The sequence below is a fragment of the Peromyscus eremicus genome, chromosome 3 (assembly GCF_949786415.1).
Source record: "Peromyscus eremicus chromosome 3, PerEre_H2_v1, whole genome shotgun sequence".
Lineage (NCBI taxonomy): Eukaryota > Metazoa > Chordata > Mammalia > Rodentia > Cricetidae > Peromyscus > Peromyscus eremicus.
In genome coordinates, this window is record NC_081418.1 from 82,398,449 (window position 1) to 82,412,703 (window position 14,255).

General features: G+C 41.9%; 1 gene segment (V, D, J or C); it reads right to left on the reverse strand.

Moving 5' to 3' along the window:
- Positions 1-12,778: 12,778 nt before the first annotated feature.
- LOC131906390 (Ig kappa chain V-V region L7-like) lies at positions 12,779-13,389 on the reverse strand. The segment is given in 2 exon segments: positions 12,779-13,125; positions 13,329-13,389. Coding segments are annotated over 2 exon segments (396 nt in total).
- Between the last annotated feature and the right edge of the window lie 866 nt (positions 13,390-14,255).

The window sequence follows — 14,255 nt, forward strand, 5'->3', positions numbered from 1 at the left end:
GGTATGTGGTACCTATCCAGAAAATTATCCATTACTTTTAGGTTTTCCAGTTTTGTGGAATAGAGGTTTTTGAAGTATGACCTGATGATTCTCTGGATTTCCTCAATGTCTGTTGTTATGTCCCCCTTTTCATTTCTGATTTTGTTAATTTGGATGCTCTCTCTCTCTGTGTGTTTTGGTTAGTTTGGACAAGGGCTTGTCTATCTTGTTGATTTTCTCAAAGAACCAACTCTTTGTTTCATTGATTTTTTTGTATTGTTCTCTTTGTTTCTATTTTATTGATTTCAGCTCTCACTTTGATAATTTCCTGGCATCTATTCTTCCTGTGAGACTTTGCTTCTTCTTGTTCTAGAGATTTCAGGTGGGCTGTTAAGTCACCAGTGTGAGATTTCTCCAACTTCTTTATGTTGGCACTTAGTGCTATGAATTTCCCTCTTAGCACTGCTTTCATAGTGTCCCATGGGTTTGGGTATGTGGTGTCTTCATTTTCGTTGGTTTCTTGAAAGTCTTTAATTTCTTTTTTTGTTTCTTCCTTAACCCATTGGTGACTCAGTTGAGCATTATTCAGTTTCCATGAGATTGTAGGTTTTCTGTAGTTTTTGTTGTTGTTGAAATCTAACTTTAAACCATGGTGGTCTGATAGAACACAAGAGGTTATTCCAATTGTTTTGTATCTCCTGGATGCTAAACTAGACTAATATACCCAGCAAAACTTTCAATCATCATAGATGGAGTGAACAAGATTTGCTTTGTGGTCAAGTATGTAGTTTATTTTAGAGAAGGTTTCATGGGGTGCTGAGAAGAAGGTAGATTCTTTTTTGTTAGGATGGAATGTTCTGTAGATATCAATTAAGTCCATTTGAGACATGACATCAGTTAAGTCCTTTATTTCTCTGTTAAGTTTCAATTTGGGAGATCTGTCCAGTGGTGAAAGTGGGGTGTTGAGGTCTCCCACTATTAATGTGTGGGGTTTTATATGTGGTTTAAGCTTTAGTAATGTTTCTTTTACATATATGGGTGCCCTTGTGTTTGGGGCATAAAGGTTCAGAATTGAGACTTCATCTTGGTGAATCTTTCCTGTGATGAGTATGTAATTCCCTTCTTGATCTCTTTTGATTGACTTTAGTTTGAAGTCTATTTTGCTGGATATCAGGATGGCTACACCCGCTTGTTTCTTAAGACCGTTTGATTGGAAAGTCTTTTCCCAGCCTTTTATTCTTAGGAAGTGTCTATCTTTGAATTTGAGATGTGTTTCTTGTATGCAGCAGAAAGATGGGTCCTGCTTTCGTATCCATTCTGTAAGCCTATGTCTTTTTATAGGTGAATTAAGTCCATTTATATTAAGGTATATTAATGACCAGTGACTGTTCATTCCTGTTATTTTTTGGAGGTAGTGTGTGTGTACTTCTCTTCTTTGGGGTTTACTGCTGTGGCTTTATCTATTGCCTGTGTTTTCGAGGGTGTATCTGACTTCCTTAGGTTGGAATTTTCCTTCTAGTGCTTTCTGTAGGGCTGGGTTTGTGGATAAGTATTGTTTAAATCTGGCTTTGTCTTGGAATGTTTTGTTCACTCCATCTATGATGATTGAAAATTTTGCTGGGTATATTAGTCTAGGCTGGCATCCAAGGTCTCTTAGTGTCTGCACTATATCTGTCCAGGTCCTTCTGGCTTTCAAAGTCTCCATTGAGAAATCGGGTGTTATTCTAATGGGTTAGCCTTTATAAGTCACTTGGCCTTTTTCCTTAGCTGCCCTTAATATTCTTTCTTTATTCTGTATGTTTAGTTGTTTAATTATTATGTGGCGAGGGGACTTTTTTGGGGGGTCTAGTCTGTTTGGTGTTCTATAGGCTTCTTATATCTTCATAGGCATTTCCTTCTTTAAGTTGGGAAAGTTTTCTTCTATGATCTTGTTGAATATATTTTCTGTGCCTTTGAGTTGGTATTCTTCTCCTTCTTCTATCCCTATTATTCGTAGGTTTGGTCTTTTCATGGTGTCCCAAATTTCTTGGACATTTTGGGTCATGACTTTGTTGGCTTTAGTGTTTTCTTTGACTGATGAATCTTTGTCTTCTACCATATCTTCAACACCAGAGATCCTCTCTTCCATCTCTTGCATTCTGTTGGTTATACTTGCATCTGAAGTTCCCGATTGTTTACTCAGATTTTCTATTTCCATCATTCCCTGTGTTTGTGTCTTCTTCATTTTTTCTATTTCCCTTTTCAGGTCTTGGACTGTTTCCTTCATTTTTTTCATTGTTTTTTTTATGATTTTTTTCAGTGCTTTATTGTTTTCTTCCAGGACTTTATTGTTTTCTTCTACTTTATTTGTCCTTTCCTCTAGTTTTCTATAGTGTTCTTCCCATTTTTTGTCTTTTCCTCTATATAAGCCTCTACCTTCTTCATGATGTTATTCATAAGGCTGTTTTCTTCTGCTTCTTCCAATTTTTGATGTTCAGGTCAAGATATTGGAGGGGGGCTAGGTTCTGTTGATGCTGTACTGCTCTTCATTTTGTTGTATGTACTTCTGCCTTGATGTCTGCCCATCTCCTTGTGGTTCATTCTTGGTCTTATCAGCGTACTTGGTCCAGACAGAGCGGACAGATTCAGGAAGTCTCTCTCTCTTGTCCAGATGGGAGCTCTCTTGTCCAAATGGGAACTCCAGGGCAAGATGGGAGCTCTTGTCCAGACCAGAAGTCTGGAGCAGGATGGGAGCTCTTGTCCAGACAGGAAGTCTGGGGCAGGATGGGAGCTGGGGCTGGTCTCTAAGTCTCAGGAAGTGATTGGGGTCTCAGGCAGATGGGCGTGGGGGCAGAGCGTGGAGATTGCAGGGTCTGCTGGGGGTCTTGGAGAAGGGGAGCCTTCCCAGTAGGGCTAGAAGGGAACTTGCCTGGTGGCCAGAACCTGGGGCCAAGTTGGGCAGGTCTTCCCCGTAGTGGCTGGTGCCCAGGGATGGGATCTTAGCTGAGCCCAGACACTCACCTCTTGTCCAGAAGGGAAGTCCAGGGAGAGGATCCTCTGTTTCTTTTTTAGACTGGTTCAATTCCATGTAGCCCAGGGTGGCCTTGTACTCCTGATCTTCTTCCTCCCAAGTGCTGGGATTAAAGGTGTGTGCCACCACTGCATAATCTCTTTGCTTAACTAGAGGCAAGCTGTGCCTCTCATCTCCAGGCAAGCTTTATTTGTCAGAACAAAAACAAAACATCATATAACAGGGGTTACTTTATGATTTGGGTACAAATCTCACTACCCCATTCCTGAAGCCAGCATGGAGATATTTTATTCCAGAACATTAGGGATGTGGCTTGAGATTTGTTTTTAACAAGGAAACCTGATTTCTCCTGAAACTAGTTTAGCAGTTGATGATGATTCTGTCTCCAATGTGAAAGATCACCATAGCTTGAAACTGTACTATAACCCTGTGTTAGTTAAGAATTCAGTAAAAAATGTAAAAGCCAATAAAATTACAGAATTTATTTAAGACATACAGGTATATTCACAGGATGATTTTCAAAGGAAATGTGTGTGTGTTTGACCCGTCCCGCGGGCCACGTTATTTGATGAGACCCGAGGAGGCACCTCCTGAAAGATCAATGGGGGTGAGAGAGAAAGGAGACCAGGCGCGTAAAGGAAGACAAAGTCAGTCTGAGTTGCGTCAAGGTCTCGTTTATTGCAAGGGGAATCAGGTTTATATATGCTAGGAGCTAGGAGAAGTAGATAGGGGTATGGAAAGTTACTAGGAGGAAGTTAGGGTAAGGTAGGGTTCAGGAAAAGGTCTCTTTGTTCCAGGGCCTGATCAACGGACCATACAGCAACCATTATGTTTCAGGGAGTAGATCAAAAGGTACATACTGTGGTCTTGTTGAAAAATGGTTGCTATTGAAACTGTTAACGGAAGGTTGGGTACACAGCTTTTTCCCATGAGAATCAGTTAGGCTACTTGGCTCCTGACAATTCCCCCTTCTTTCTATAAAATGGCCAAAGCAGGCTTTGGTCATAAATCGAGAGGGCCCCTGTCTTAGGCTATATGGGGTGCAGTCCTGTCTGGCAACGTGCCATGTTGAGCCGGTCTCTGGCGACCTCTGTACGTTGTGCTCCCAGCACAGGCCCCATACTATTCCCGTCATTGAGTACCCTCTAGCTTTTAGTTATAGGGGTTTTTAGGTTCGTAGGCCACTGAACCTGAGCCTTTCACCTGTTTCAATAGTTTCCTCTCAAGTTTCTGTCCGATGGTAATGTACTGAAACAGTTTTTGATAGGGCCGAATCGATCTGATTTTTGATGAATTGTGTTAGTCGTTGAAAAGCCCAAGGACCAAAGGTGAGGAGGAGAAGGAAAATGATCAAGGGGGCCAGGAGGGTGGGGATCAGAGTAGAAAGCCAAGGGGACCCCTTTAGCCAACCCTCAAACCAATTATTTTGATTTTCAAAATCACGTTTTCTTTGTGCTAATCTTTCTCTTAGTTTCTCCATTGATTCTCTAACTACCCCAGTGTGATTGGCATAAAAGCAGCATTCTTCCTTCAAGGCTGCACATAACCCCCCCCTCCTTTAAAAATAGTAAATCCAGACCTCTTCTATTTTGTAACACAACCTCAGAGAGCGAGGTTAAAGACTTCTCCAGGGCAGAAATGGATCTTTCTATGGCCTCTAGGTCAGTAGTCATAGCCATTTGTAACTGCATAAGGTGGTTGCTCTGCACGAGGGCAGCAGTTCCTGTACCAACTCCTGCAGCGATGCCTCCAATACCTAACAATAGGGCAATAGTCATCGACACAGGTTCTCGAGTGTATCTGCCTCTCTGCCCAAAGAATTCCATCACTGAGCTTTCTCGATGATAAGTGACACGAGGCCATAATTGGACCATCACACAAAATTCATGGGAATCATCAAATATCTGAGCAGATATGCAAGGGGTCAATCCTGTGTTACAGGCCCAGTAGGACCTGTTGGGTGCTTCAAGATAATAGCTCCCTTTATAGGGTGTCAGAGTTTGTTTACAGAGGTGACGATGGGTTGATGGAATCTTGCCCAAACAAGAACCTTGTCCGGAGACTTCAGGGAGTGTTAGTTTATGTGGCTTAGTCTGACACCTATTGCTCGGGGAAGTGAGGTTATTGGCAGTAGACTGAAAGGCAATTCCTTCATAATAAGGGGGACTGGAGGTAAGGCAGAGCCAGCAACCCAAGGTTCTGTTTGGATTTGTGGCATTTAGGGCCAGATAAGCTCCCTGGACCAAATTAAACAATCTATCTCCTGTTCCTCCAAAAGGAGTAAGGAGAGTGCCATTACTGGAGTCTACGATGGTAGTCACGGTGCTTGTATGGTAGGGAAAGGGACGAGGATGAGGTGAGGGGGAAGGAGGTGATGGCACCTTTTCATGATTGGAGGGAACTTTTTGGTCAAAGAGAACTACATTGGGTCCTACCGACTGTGGATACAGGTTTTCTATTGTTAGCAAGATCTTGAAAATGACTTTATCTGTACCATCAAGATACCAGCGGAGTCCCCATGTTTTTCCTGAGGGCCATTCTCGATTCGCCCTACCCTGAGGAGTGAAGGTTATGTTTAAAGGTAATGATAGCCCAGGATTATAGGCTGTCCCAGTATAGGAGCTAAAGCAAAAATGTTTATTCGTGCTAGGCTTACTGTATCCCCTTGTAACTGAAATAAGGTCCCAAGATGAAGTTGGTTCCCAGTAAGCTGCCCCTATAGTTTCACAACCCCATCGAGCACAAAAGAAGGTCTCGAATCCTCCACATCTAGCAGCTGTGGCTCGGCTTCTACCATCCTTAGGGCAGACATAAAAGTCAGATTGTGCTAACCCACAACGAGCTGTAGGACTAACACAGCCTGGGGCAGTCATCATAGCAGGGTCATTATCATGGAATGTCCCACAAGGGCTTGTCCAAGTGGTTTTAGGACTGTGAGGAAATTGATTGCAGTTTGGAATCGTTTGAACCCCTGTACCATTTAACGGGTGTTGGCCAATAGTAGGTATATCCCAAGAATCCACTCCTGCAGCCAGCTGACAGAAGTCAGGAGTGAGTGATGGCCACCAGGAATAGGGAGCATGGTTTGCAGTAACCTTCCAGACCTCCTCCCCCGTTACTGTGAAAATTCGCCAGGTAAGCTTTTTAATAGCATGGGGGCTTTCCTTGGAGATGCAGGAGAGGGGAAGGGGGAAGAGTAGTAAGCAAATGATGAAGCAGGGGTTGGTTTTCCAAGGCTCGCGACGAACAGGTCCTGCCATTGAGATGTCCATGGCTCCCTTTATTTTCCAAGCTGGAGGCATTTCTGAAAGAAAAGAGAGAATTTTTGTCTCAGGACTGTGTCCTGGACATAACAGTTATTTTTTCCTTAATCTAGGGAGGCAATCTGTGTAGAGTAAGGCTTAATCAGTCTTTCTGGTAGCCAACGAGCCCCATTTTCCTTGGAGTCATAAATACATGCAGACCCCTTTCCCCAGATTATAACTGGATCAGGACCGCCCCATTTTCCAGTTATTGGATCTTTCCAAAGGACCTGTGCATATCCTTGTTTGGTTTCTGGGTGCCAGTGTCGCTCAGCCGCAGATTTTCCAAAAGCGTCCAATGTCAGAAAATTTAATACGAATAGGGTGTGAGAAGGCAGAGCTTTGTGGTTTCCCTTAAGGGGAAATAGTGTCTCTTGTGAGCTAAGTTTATTAAGAGTATTTTTTAAAGTTTGGTGAGCTCTCTCCACGATACCTTGGCCTTGAGGGTTATAGGATATTCCAGTGAAGTGTTTAATTCCTAATTGTAAACAAAATTGTCTGAATTTGCTACTAGTATATCCTGGACCATTATCAGTTTTTATACATTTCGGCTGACCTAGCACTGTGAAGACATGTAACAAATGATTGATAACATCTTTGGTGGCTTCTCCACTATGAGCAGAGGCACAAATAAATCCACTGAAGGTATCTACAGTAACATGTATAAACTTTAATTTGCCAAAAGAAGAAACATGGGTGACATCCATCTGCCATAGTTGTCCAGGAATAAGCCCTCTGGGGTTTACTCCATAATGAGGTTCAGGTAAGAGCATCAGGCAATTTTTGCAGCTTTTTACAATTTCCCTAGCCTGTTCTCTAGTAATTGAGAACCTTAGTCTCAAAGTTTGAGCATTGAGGTGATGAAGGCCGTGCGCCTCACGAGCAGCTGCTACCTGATCATGTTCCAAATGAGAAATCAAGATAGAACGTGTAGCAGAATCGTCAAGTTCATTTCCCTGAGCTAGGGGTCCAGGTAGGCCTGTGTGGGCACGAATATGGCCAACATAAAAGGGTAGCGACCTTTGTCGGATTAATTTTTGTAATTCAGAAAACATTTGGAAGGTGGGAGTAATGGGTTGGATTATTGGGACCATTTCTAAAGCCTGTAAAGCCCCTACCACATATCTACTGTCTGAATACAAATTAAAGGAACAACCTTCAAAATTTTTAAAGACAGCAAGGGCAGCATATAGCTCCACCAGCTGAGCTGACTTAAAAGGGGTTGTCATAACCTTCCTTTGGCCATTGAGGACATAAGCAGCTTTACCATTGCTTGACCCATCTATGAAAAGCACAGGGGAGTCCGGGATGGGCTCCATTCGGGTATTTTTAAGAAAAACAAAAGAAGTAAGGGAGAAGAATTGTAGAAGTTTATTACTGGGCATTTGTGTATCAAGTTTCCCTTCATAGGTGCAGACAAGAATGGCCCAGTCAGGACTATGGGTGCATAACCATTCAAGTTGCTCTTTATCATATGGCATAACAATAATATCAGGGTCGTGCCCAAAGTATCGAGTGGAAGCTTTTATTCCTAACATTATCAATTGGCAAACCAGGGAAGGATAAGTAGGAAGGATTTTTCTTTTAGTAACAGGAAGATGTACCCACAGTAAAGGTACGGACTCTTGCCAAAGCAGGCCTGTAGGGGCAAAATCTGTAGAAAAAATGATCAAATACAATGGGAGAGTTGGGTCAAAATATCCCGTGTGTTGTTGAGTGATGGCCGTTTCAACCTTTTGTAACACCCTCTCTGCCTCCACAGTAAGGTATCTAGGGGATTGAGGGTCGGAGTCTCCTTTGAGGATATCCTCAAGGGGGCATAACTCTCCCTTGGTTATTTTTAAATAGGGTCACAGCCAATTGATATCTCCTAAAAGCTTTTGAAAATCATTGAGACAACGAAGTGTATCTTTTCTAATCTGGATTTTTTGTGTATAGAGGAGGTCCGGGTGTAACTCAAACCCTAAAAACAGGAAGGGGTATTGGGTTTGTATCTTCTCTGGAGCTATATGAAATCCTCAGTCCTGAAGTGTGATAATTATCTTTTGCGCTACATTTTGTGTTTTTTCTTCAGATTTTCCTGCTATTAACAAATCATCCATATAATGTATAATATAAACTTCAGGGTACTGGACCCTCACTGGATTGATAGACTGAGCTACATACTTTTGACATAGCATAGGGGAATTGGCCATTCCTTGGGAGTCATTGCTAGGAGCTGGGGAGCTTGGAGTCTCTGTTTGCTATAGTAAGCTTTTTATCAAATAATGTAAATGCCATATTTACCAGATTTTTGACAGGTTTGAGGACCATTATCTATTAAATGTATCTGAGCCAAACAAATCTAGGCCCAATCTTAAAAGTATCTCTAAATTTGGTAACAATAATCAGGCCAATTTGTTCTCCTATAAATATATTAGTCAAATATACCTCTCAGTTTTTTTATTTAAATAGAACAGTTTATGTTTTAAACTAGTATCTGAATAGCCAGATGACCAGTATTAACTTGTATTTCTTAACATAAAGGACATGCAAACTCAGACATTCAAAACCAAACATACGTGTGGCCACATTTTTCATTCATACCTGTAGAGTAGACAGACATTTTTACAGCTATGACCCTTTGGAGTCTCAATGTAACAGCAGAATAGCAAGACAAAGAAATCTGAAACATATTTCATTTTTTTATATATGTATCTCAAGTCATTTTTTATAAAAACATTTTTTATCTTAACCAGCAATAATTTGAAACCAAGTCTCTTAAATGATGGCAAGTATTTGTAACCCACTGAACTCAAATGACCAAAACCCATGTAAATTTTTATTTTTCCTGTGGAAACAAAAGCATAATTTTCCCAGTATCTTGAACTGGTAATTTACCATTTCTTTTTAAGCAATACCAGGACAGAGAAGGGTTAACAAGAGAAGCTGCTGGCCGGCAGAAGAGACCTTAAAGTTATCACAGTAAAGGGAGGGAGGGGGAGCAGTGGGCATAGAGCGTGTCCTTGGCTGCCAGTGTTCCTAAAAAAAAAAGTTTTTGTTAACTCCTCTGACTAAAGTCAGATTCTCTGTTCAGTGTTCACACAGTTTTTGTCAATTGCAGGCAGTCCCCATTGCCCTGTCCAGAGCTCCTTTGCCCACCTGTATGGAGAGCACGCACCCCCACCTTCATGAGAGCAGCCAGCTGGCTGCAGTCCTGATAGCAAGAGAGTTAGGGAGGGAAGGAGGTGGCCTTTGTTATGCCTCTCTTTCCTCCTCTTCCTTTAGGAAAATAAGGGAGGTTAGTAGACAGAAACAAATAACATTTACACAGACAATCCAAGAACCGGAACATCAGCACTGAGATGACGGCCTCATTCACAGCCAGCAAGCCCCTCTTGCAGTATGCAAGCCCCACCTGGCAGGGGCTACCTGTTTATCTCAGTTCATTCGGGGAGTGGGAGTGGGGGACCCAGTTCCCTCTATTGTGGCTCACACATCCTTTCAGTGGGCTAGGCAAAGGTCTAGTGGAGAAGAAGGGAACTGTCCCATAGCGTCCGTCACAGTCAAGTCAACAATGAGAACAATTAACACATTACACACAAGACCAAGGGCACACGAAAAAACTTTGCCCCAACAAAACAACCAACAAAGCTCCAAGAACAATGACAGCTTGATGTGCTTTGGGGGGGGGGGGGAAGGTTTTGACCCTCCAGGCTCAATCACACCAAAAACAATCCAGACTGGAGGATCTCTGTCCTTAATTAAACAGACATCAGGGGCTTCCACATCCCTGTCAGTCAGACATGCACCTTTTTTCTTGGAAGAGAAGAAGAGAGTAAAGTAACAATGATCACAACAAAACATACAGAAAACCCACAAAATGGCTCTGACAAATTCCCGGGACAAAATACAAAGTGGCACTTCCTCCCACCATGGGGGAAGATACCCAAAGATGCTCCTAAACCAAATCATCACCTCTGAGGTGGCTTTAGGGCTCTGGGACGTCTCCCTTCGCCGCCAGGTTCACTGTCTGGACACGTCTGTCCCAGTGAGAGCCTGCAAAGTACAAATCGAGCCTGCAAAGTACAAAACAAAAGTAACAAGACAGAGAGACACAGACAAGACAGAGAGCGCTCTTACCGGTAGATGTCAATAAACCTCTGGACACTTGGGTGTCAGGCAGGGGGAGTTTGAGAGAAAATCCTCTGCAAGGGCTAGTAAATGTGAAACACGCCCATCTCCCTCTGCTTCCTTTAGAAAATCTCTAATCACACCATAAAAACTAAAAAAGGCATCGGGGACATTTTCCCCGTCTCTGATTAATTTGTTAATATCTTTTCCAACCTTGTTCCAAGTCAAAGGGTAAATTCCTGGTCCATTAATCACTAACCAGGGACATTTCTCCTCCACATATTGAAAGAACTTTACTAAATCTTTTTTTTTAACTCTTAATCCTCTCTCCCGAAGATTCCCTTTCATCTCCTTTAAAAAAATAGCCTCTTTAGATAAATTTTTTCCCATTGATCGATTGGACGACACTTACCTCAAGACTCTCCCGCGTTGCACGAGTGATGCGGTCCGGGCGTCTCTACCCTAATTCTCTCCGGGGCCCCTTCTGTTATCCGTCGTCCGGTAGGTCACCGTGCCTCGAGCCCCACGTTCGGGCGCCACTTGACCCGTCCCGCGGGCCACGTTATTTGATGAGACCCGAGGAGGCACCTCCTGAAAGATCAATGGGGGTGAGAGAGAAAGGAGACCAGGCGCGTAAAGGAAGACAAAGTCAGTCTGAGTTGCGTCAAGGTCTCGTTTATTGCAAGGGGAATCAGGTTTATATATGCTAGGAGCTAGGAGAAGTAGATAGGGGTATGGAAAGTTACTAGGAGGAAGTTAGGGTAAGGTAGGGTTCAGGAAAAGGTCTCTTTGTTCCAGGGCCTGATCAACGGACCATACAGCAACCATTATGTTTCAGGGAGTAGATCAAAAGGTACATACTGTGGTCTTGTTGAAAAATGGTTGCTATTGAAACTGTTAACGGAAGGTTGGGTACACAGCTTTTTCCCATGAGAATCAGTTAGGCTACTTGGCTCCTGACATGTGTTAAGTATCAGTTTTCCTCAAATACAGATCTCAGAAGTACATGGATCATACTTAGAAAAGCCCTGAGATCTCTCTGGCACCTTCCATGAGAAGGACACTCAGGGAATCACTTTTCCTGTTCTTCTCAGAGATAAAGAACATCAGGAAGCACAGAATTGAGCACTAAGCTGTAACCCACATCCTGTCTCTTCCTTGGGCAAGCTGATATTAGCAACAGCTTTAAATTTTTAAAAATAGATTAAAAATTCAATAAGGTTTCTATGGAACACAAAAGCTTTCAAAGTCAAAAAGTTGTCTAAGGTTCAGGGACCATCATATAAAAGTGGTGGAAACACTGTAAGAGCCAAAGGTGAGGGAGAAACAGAACACAACAGAGTCTACAGACATCTCGGCACTCCTTCTTTGATGAACTCACAGCAGCTATGGCTGTCTGGATAAGATCTGCACAAGATTAATCCAATCAACACTGAAGCATGGAGGGGTAGGAGCTCTTCAGCCTGCACCACTAGCTGATGAGATATTATTGATAGTTGATGGCTTTTGAGGGTGAGAGAGACATTTTCTCTAAGACTGTTGTCTCTAATGATTTGAAAATGCTCCCTCCAGTGGATGTTCTTATATCCATAAATATATCACTACCCCCATTGAACTCAGTGTGCAAGGTATATTTATATGTGGAGATGAATTGGGAGGGTGGTGAGGGATGAGTAGTAGATTTGGTAGGATTTAGAAAAAGAGTAGTCTGGATGAGAATAATTGGAAGCATAAATGAAATTTTCAACTATAAAAATATTCCATTTTGAAAAATTCTGTAGTTGAACCACAGTCAACATCATAGTATTCATTTAAGGAACATCTATATAGTTGATAATCATGAAATTTAAAGAACAAATTAAATATATTCCAAACTTTATTTTTATGGCTGATCAAGAGTTAATGAATCACTGTCAGATAATTAATATAAAGTAAACCATGGCCTTTAATCCCAGCACTCGGGAGGCAGAGCCAGGCAGATCTCTGTGAGTTTGAGGCCAGCCTGGGCTACCAAGTGAGTTCCAGGAGAGGCGCAAAGCTGCACAGAGAAACCCTGTCTCAAAAAACCAAAAACAAAAAAAACAAAAAAACAAAAAAACAATTTTTATTTTAATTTTGACAATTGTGTGGGAAGTTGGTTCTTAACTCTCTGGAAAAACTTCACTGAGAATAAAGTGAATGAATATAGGAAAAATAGAAATTTCAATTACATGTGTATTCAAAAGTGAAAATGTAGTGAAGAGAGGTCAGAGGCAAGAAAGTTTGCCAGGACTCTTCACTTTAATAGTCTGTGTAAATCTTAAGGCTGTCTGCATCTGTAAAACACTTTGAAGAAGGTAGAGGAACCACCAGAAGCAGCTGAAAGAGCCCAGCCTCACACTTCTGCTTCTCTGGTGGTTTTTGCTATGGCCTGTATCATTGTGGGAGGCCAGTTGTAGCTTTGTTGACAGTAATAAGTTGCAACATCTGCAGCCTCCACATTGTTGATGCTGAGGGTGTAATCTGTCCCTGACCCACTGCCACTGAACCTGGAGGGGATCCCAGAGACTGACCCAGAAGCATACTTGATGAGAAGCCTTGGAGCCTCATTTGGTTTTTGCTGATACCAGTGTAAGTTATTGCTAATACCCTGGCTGGCCTTGCAGGTCATGGTCACTCTTTCTCCTAGAGTCACAGACAGGGTGGCTGGAGACTGAGTCAGCACAATCTCACCTCTGGAGGCTGAAAACATAAGAGAAATATAAGTAGATCACAACATTGCATATGAAAGTCACTTCTAAACTACTTTTAAGAAGATTATTTTATTGTATCAATAGGGTTAAACAGGAAGACAAATTCCATGTGAGGCTGTGCTTCCCAATGATGTAAGAAAATTCTGTATTTAATTAACATCTCCACTTTTCGCCATGTCTAAAATCTCATACCTGAAACCCAGAAGAACAGAAGTCCAAGGAGCTGAGATATAGACACCATCTTCCAGCTTTCCCTGTGTTTATGTGTGTTATGACACAGCCCAAGTTAGACCTTTTATAATATTCTAAGAGGCAAGAACATAGAAAGAAGAAGCACTTATGCAAATGATACTGACTTCATATATGCTCCAATAAAGAACTGCTCAGGAGAGTAGGCTCTTGTTCCTTCGGGGTGTCTGTCTCCCCCTTCTTGTTACCTGACGATATGTTGAGATTGAAAGAGACTTGTGCATGTATCTCACATACATGGATGCAAAATTAGCACAGTCTAAGAAAGTGTCTGGGATACACTCAGTAGTTTGAAATTTAGAGCATCTCTTAACCATCCTCTTGGTTCAGGGTTATGTTGTTTTCCTTGATGTTTCTTACAATATGGGCTGAATCCCATTTCACTGTCTAAATAGTCCATGAAGCATCACAACATATAATACTAAAGAGATATCATATTAATGAGATATCATGGACAAGAAAAAAGAAAGTCTGGATGTCGTAGGAAGATGTATTTCTCCAGAGGGTGGAATGAAAACATTATTAAGTTTCACAGTTAAAGATCTGAATATCAAAATATTTGTTTAGCACTGTCCAGATAAACTCTCAATATTGCTTCTTGTGTGTTTCACCACCAAAAGTGATACAGGGTTATGGGGAAACATTTATGGAATGTTCAAACGAATAGCTTACCTAGTACATGACTTTTCATGCTATGTAAAAGGCACCAATTCTGATGCAGTTTAAATCAAGAGAGAAAATTTCATCAGGTCCATTTGAAGAAAGAAGTATTCCTTTCACTTGGGCTATGTAAGCAAGCAATAGCATGTATATATATGTGTGTGTGTGTGTGTGTACGTGTATGTGTGTGTGTATATACACACACATTGG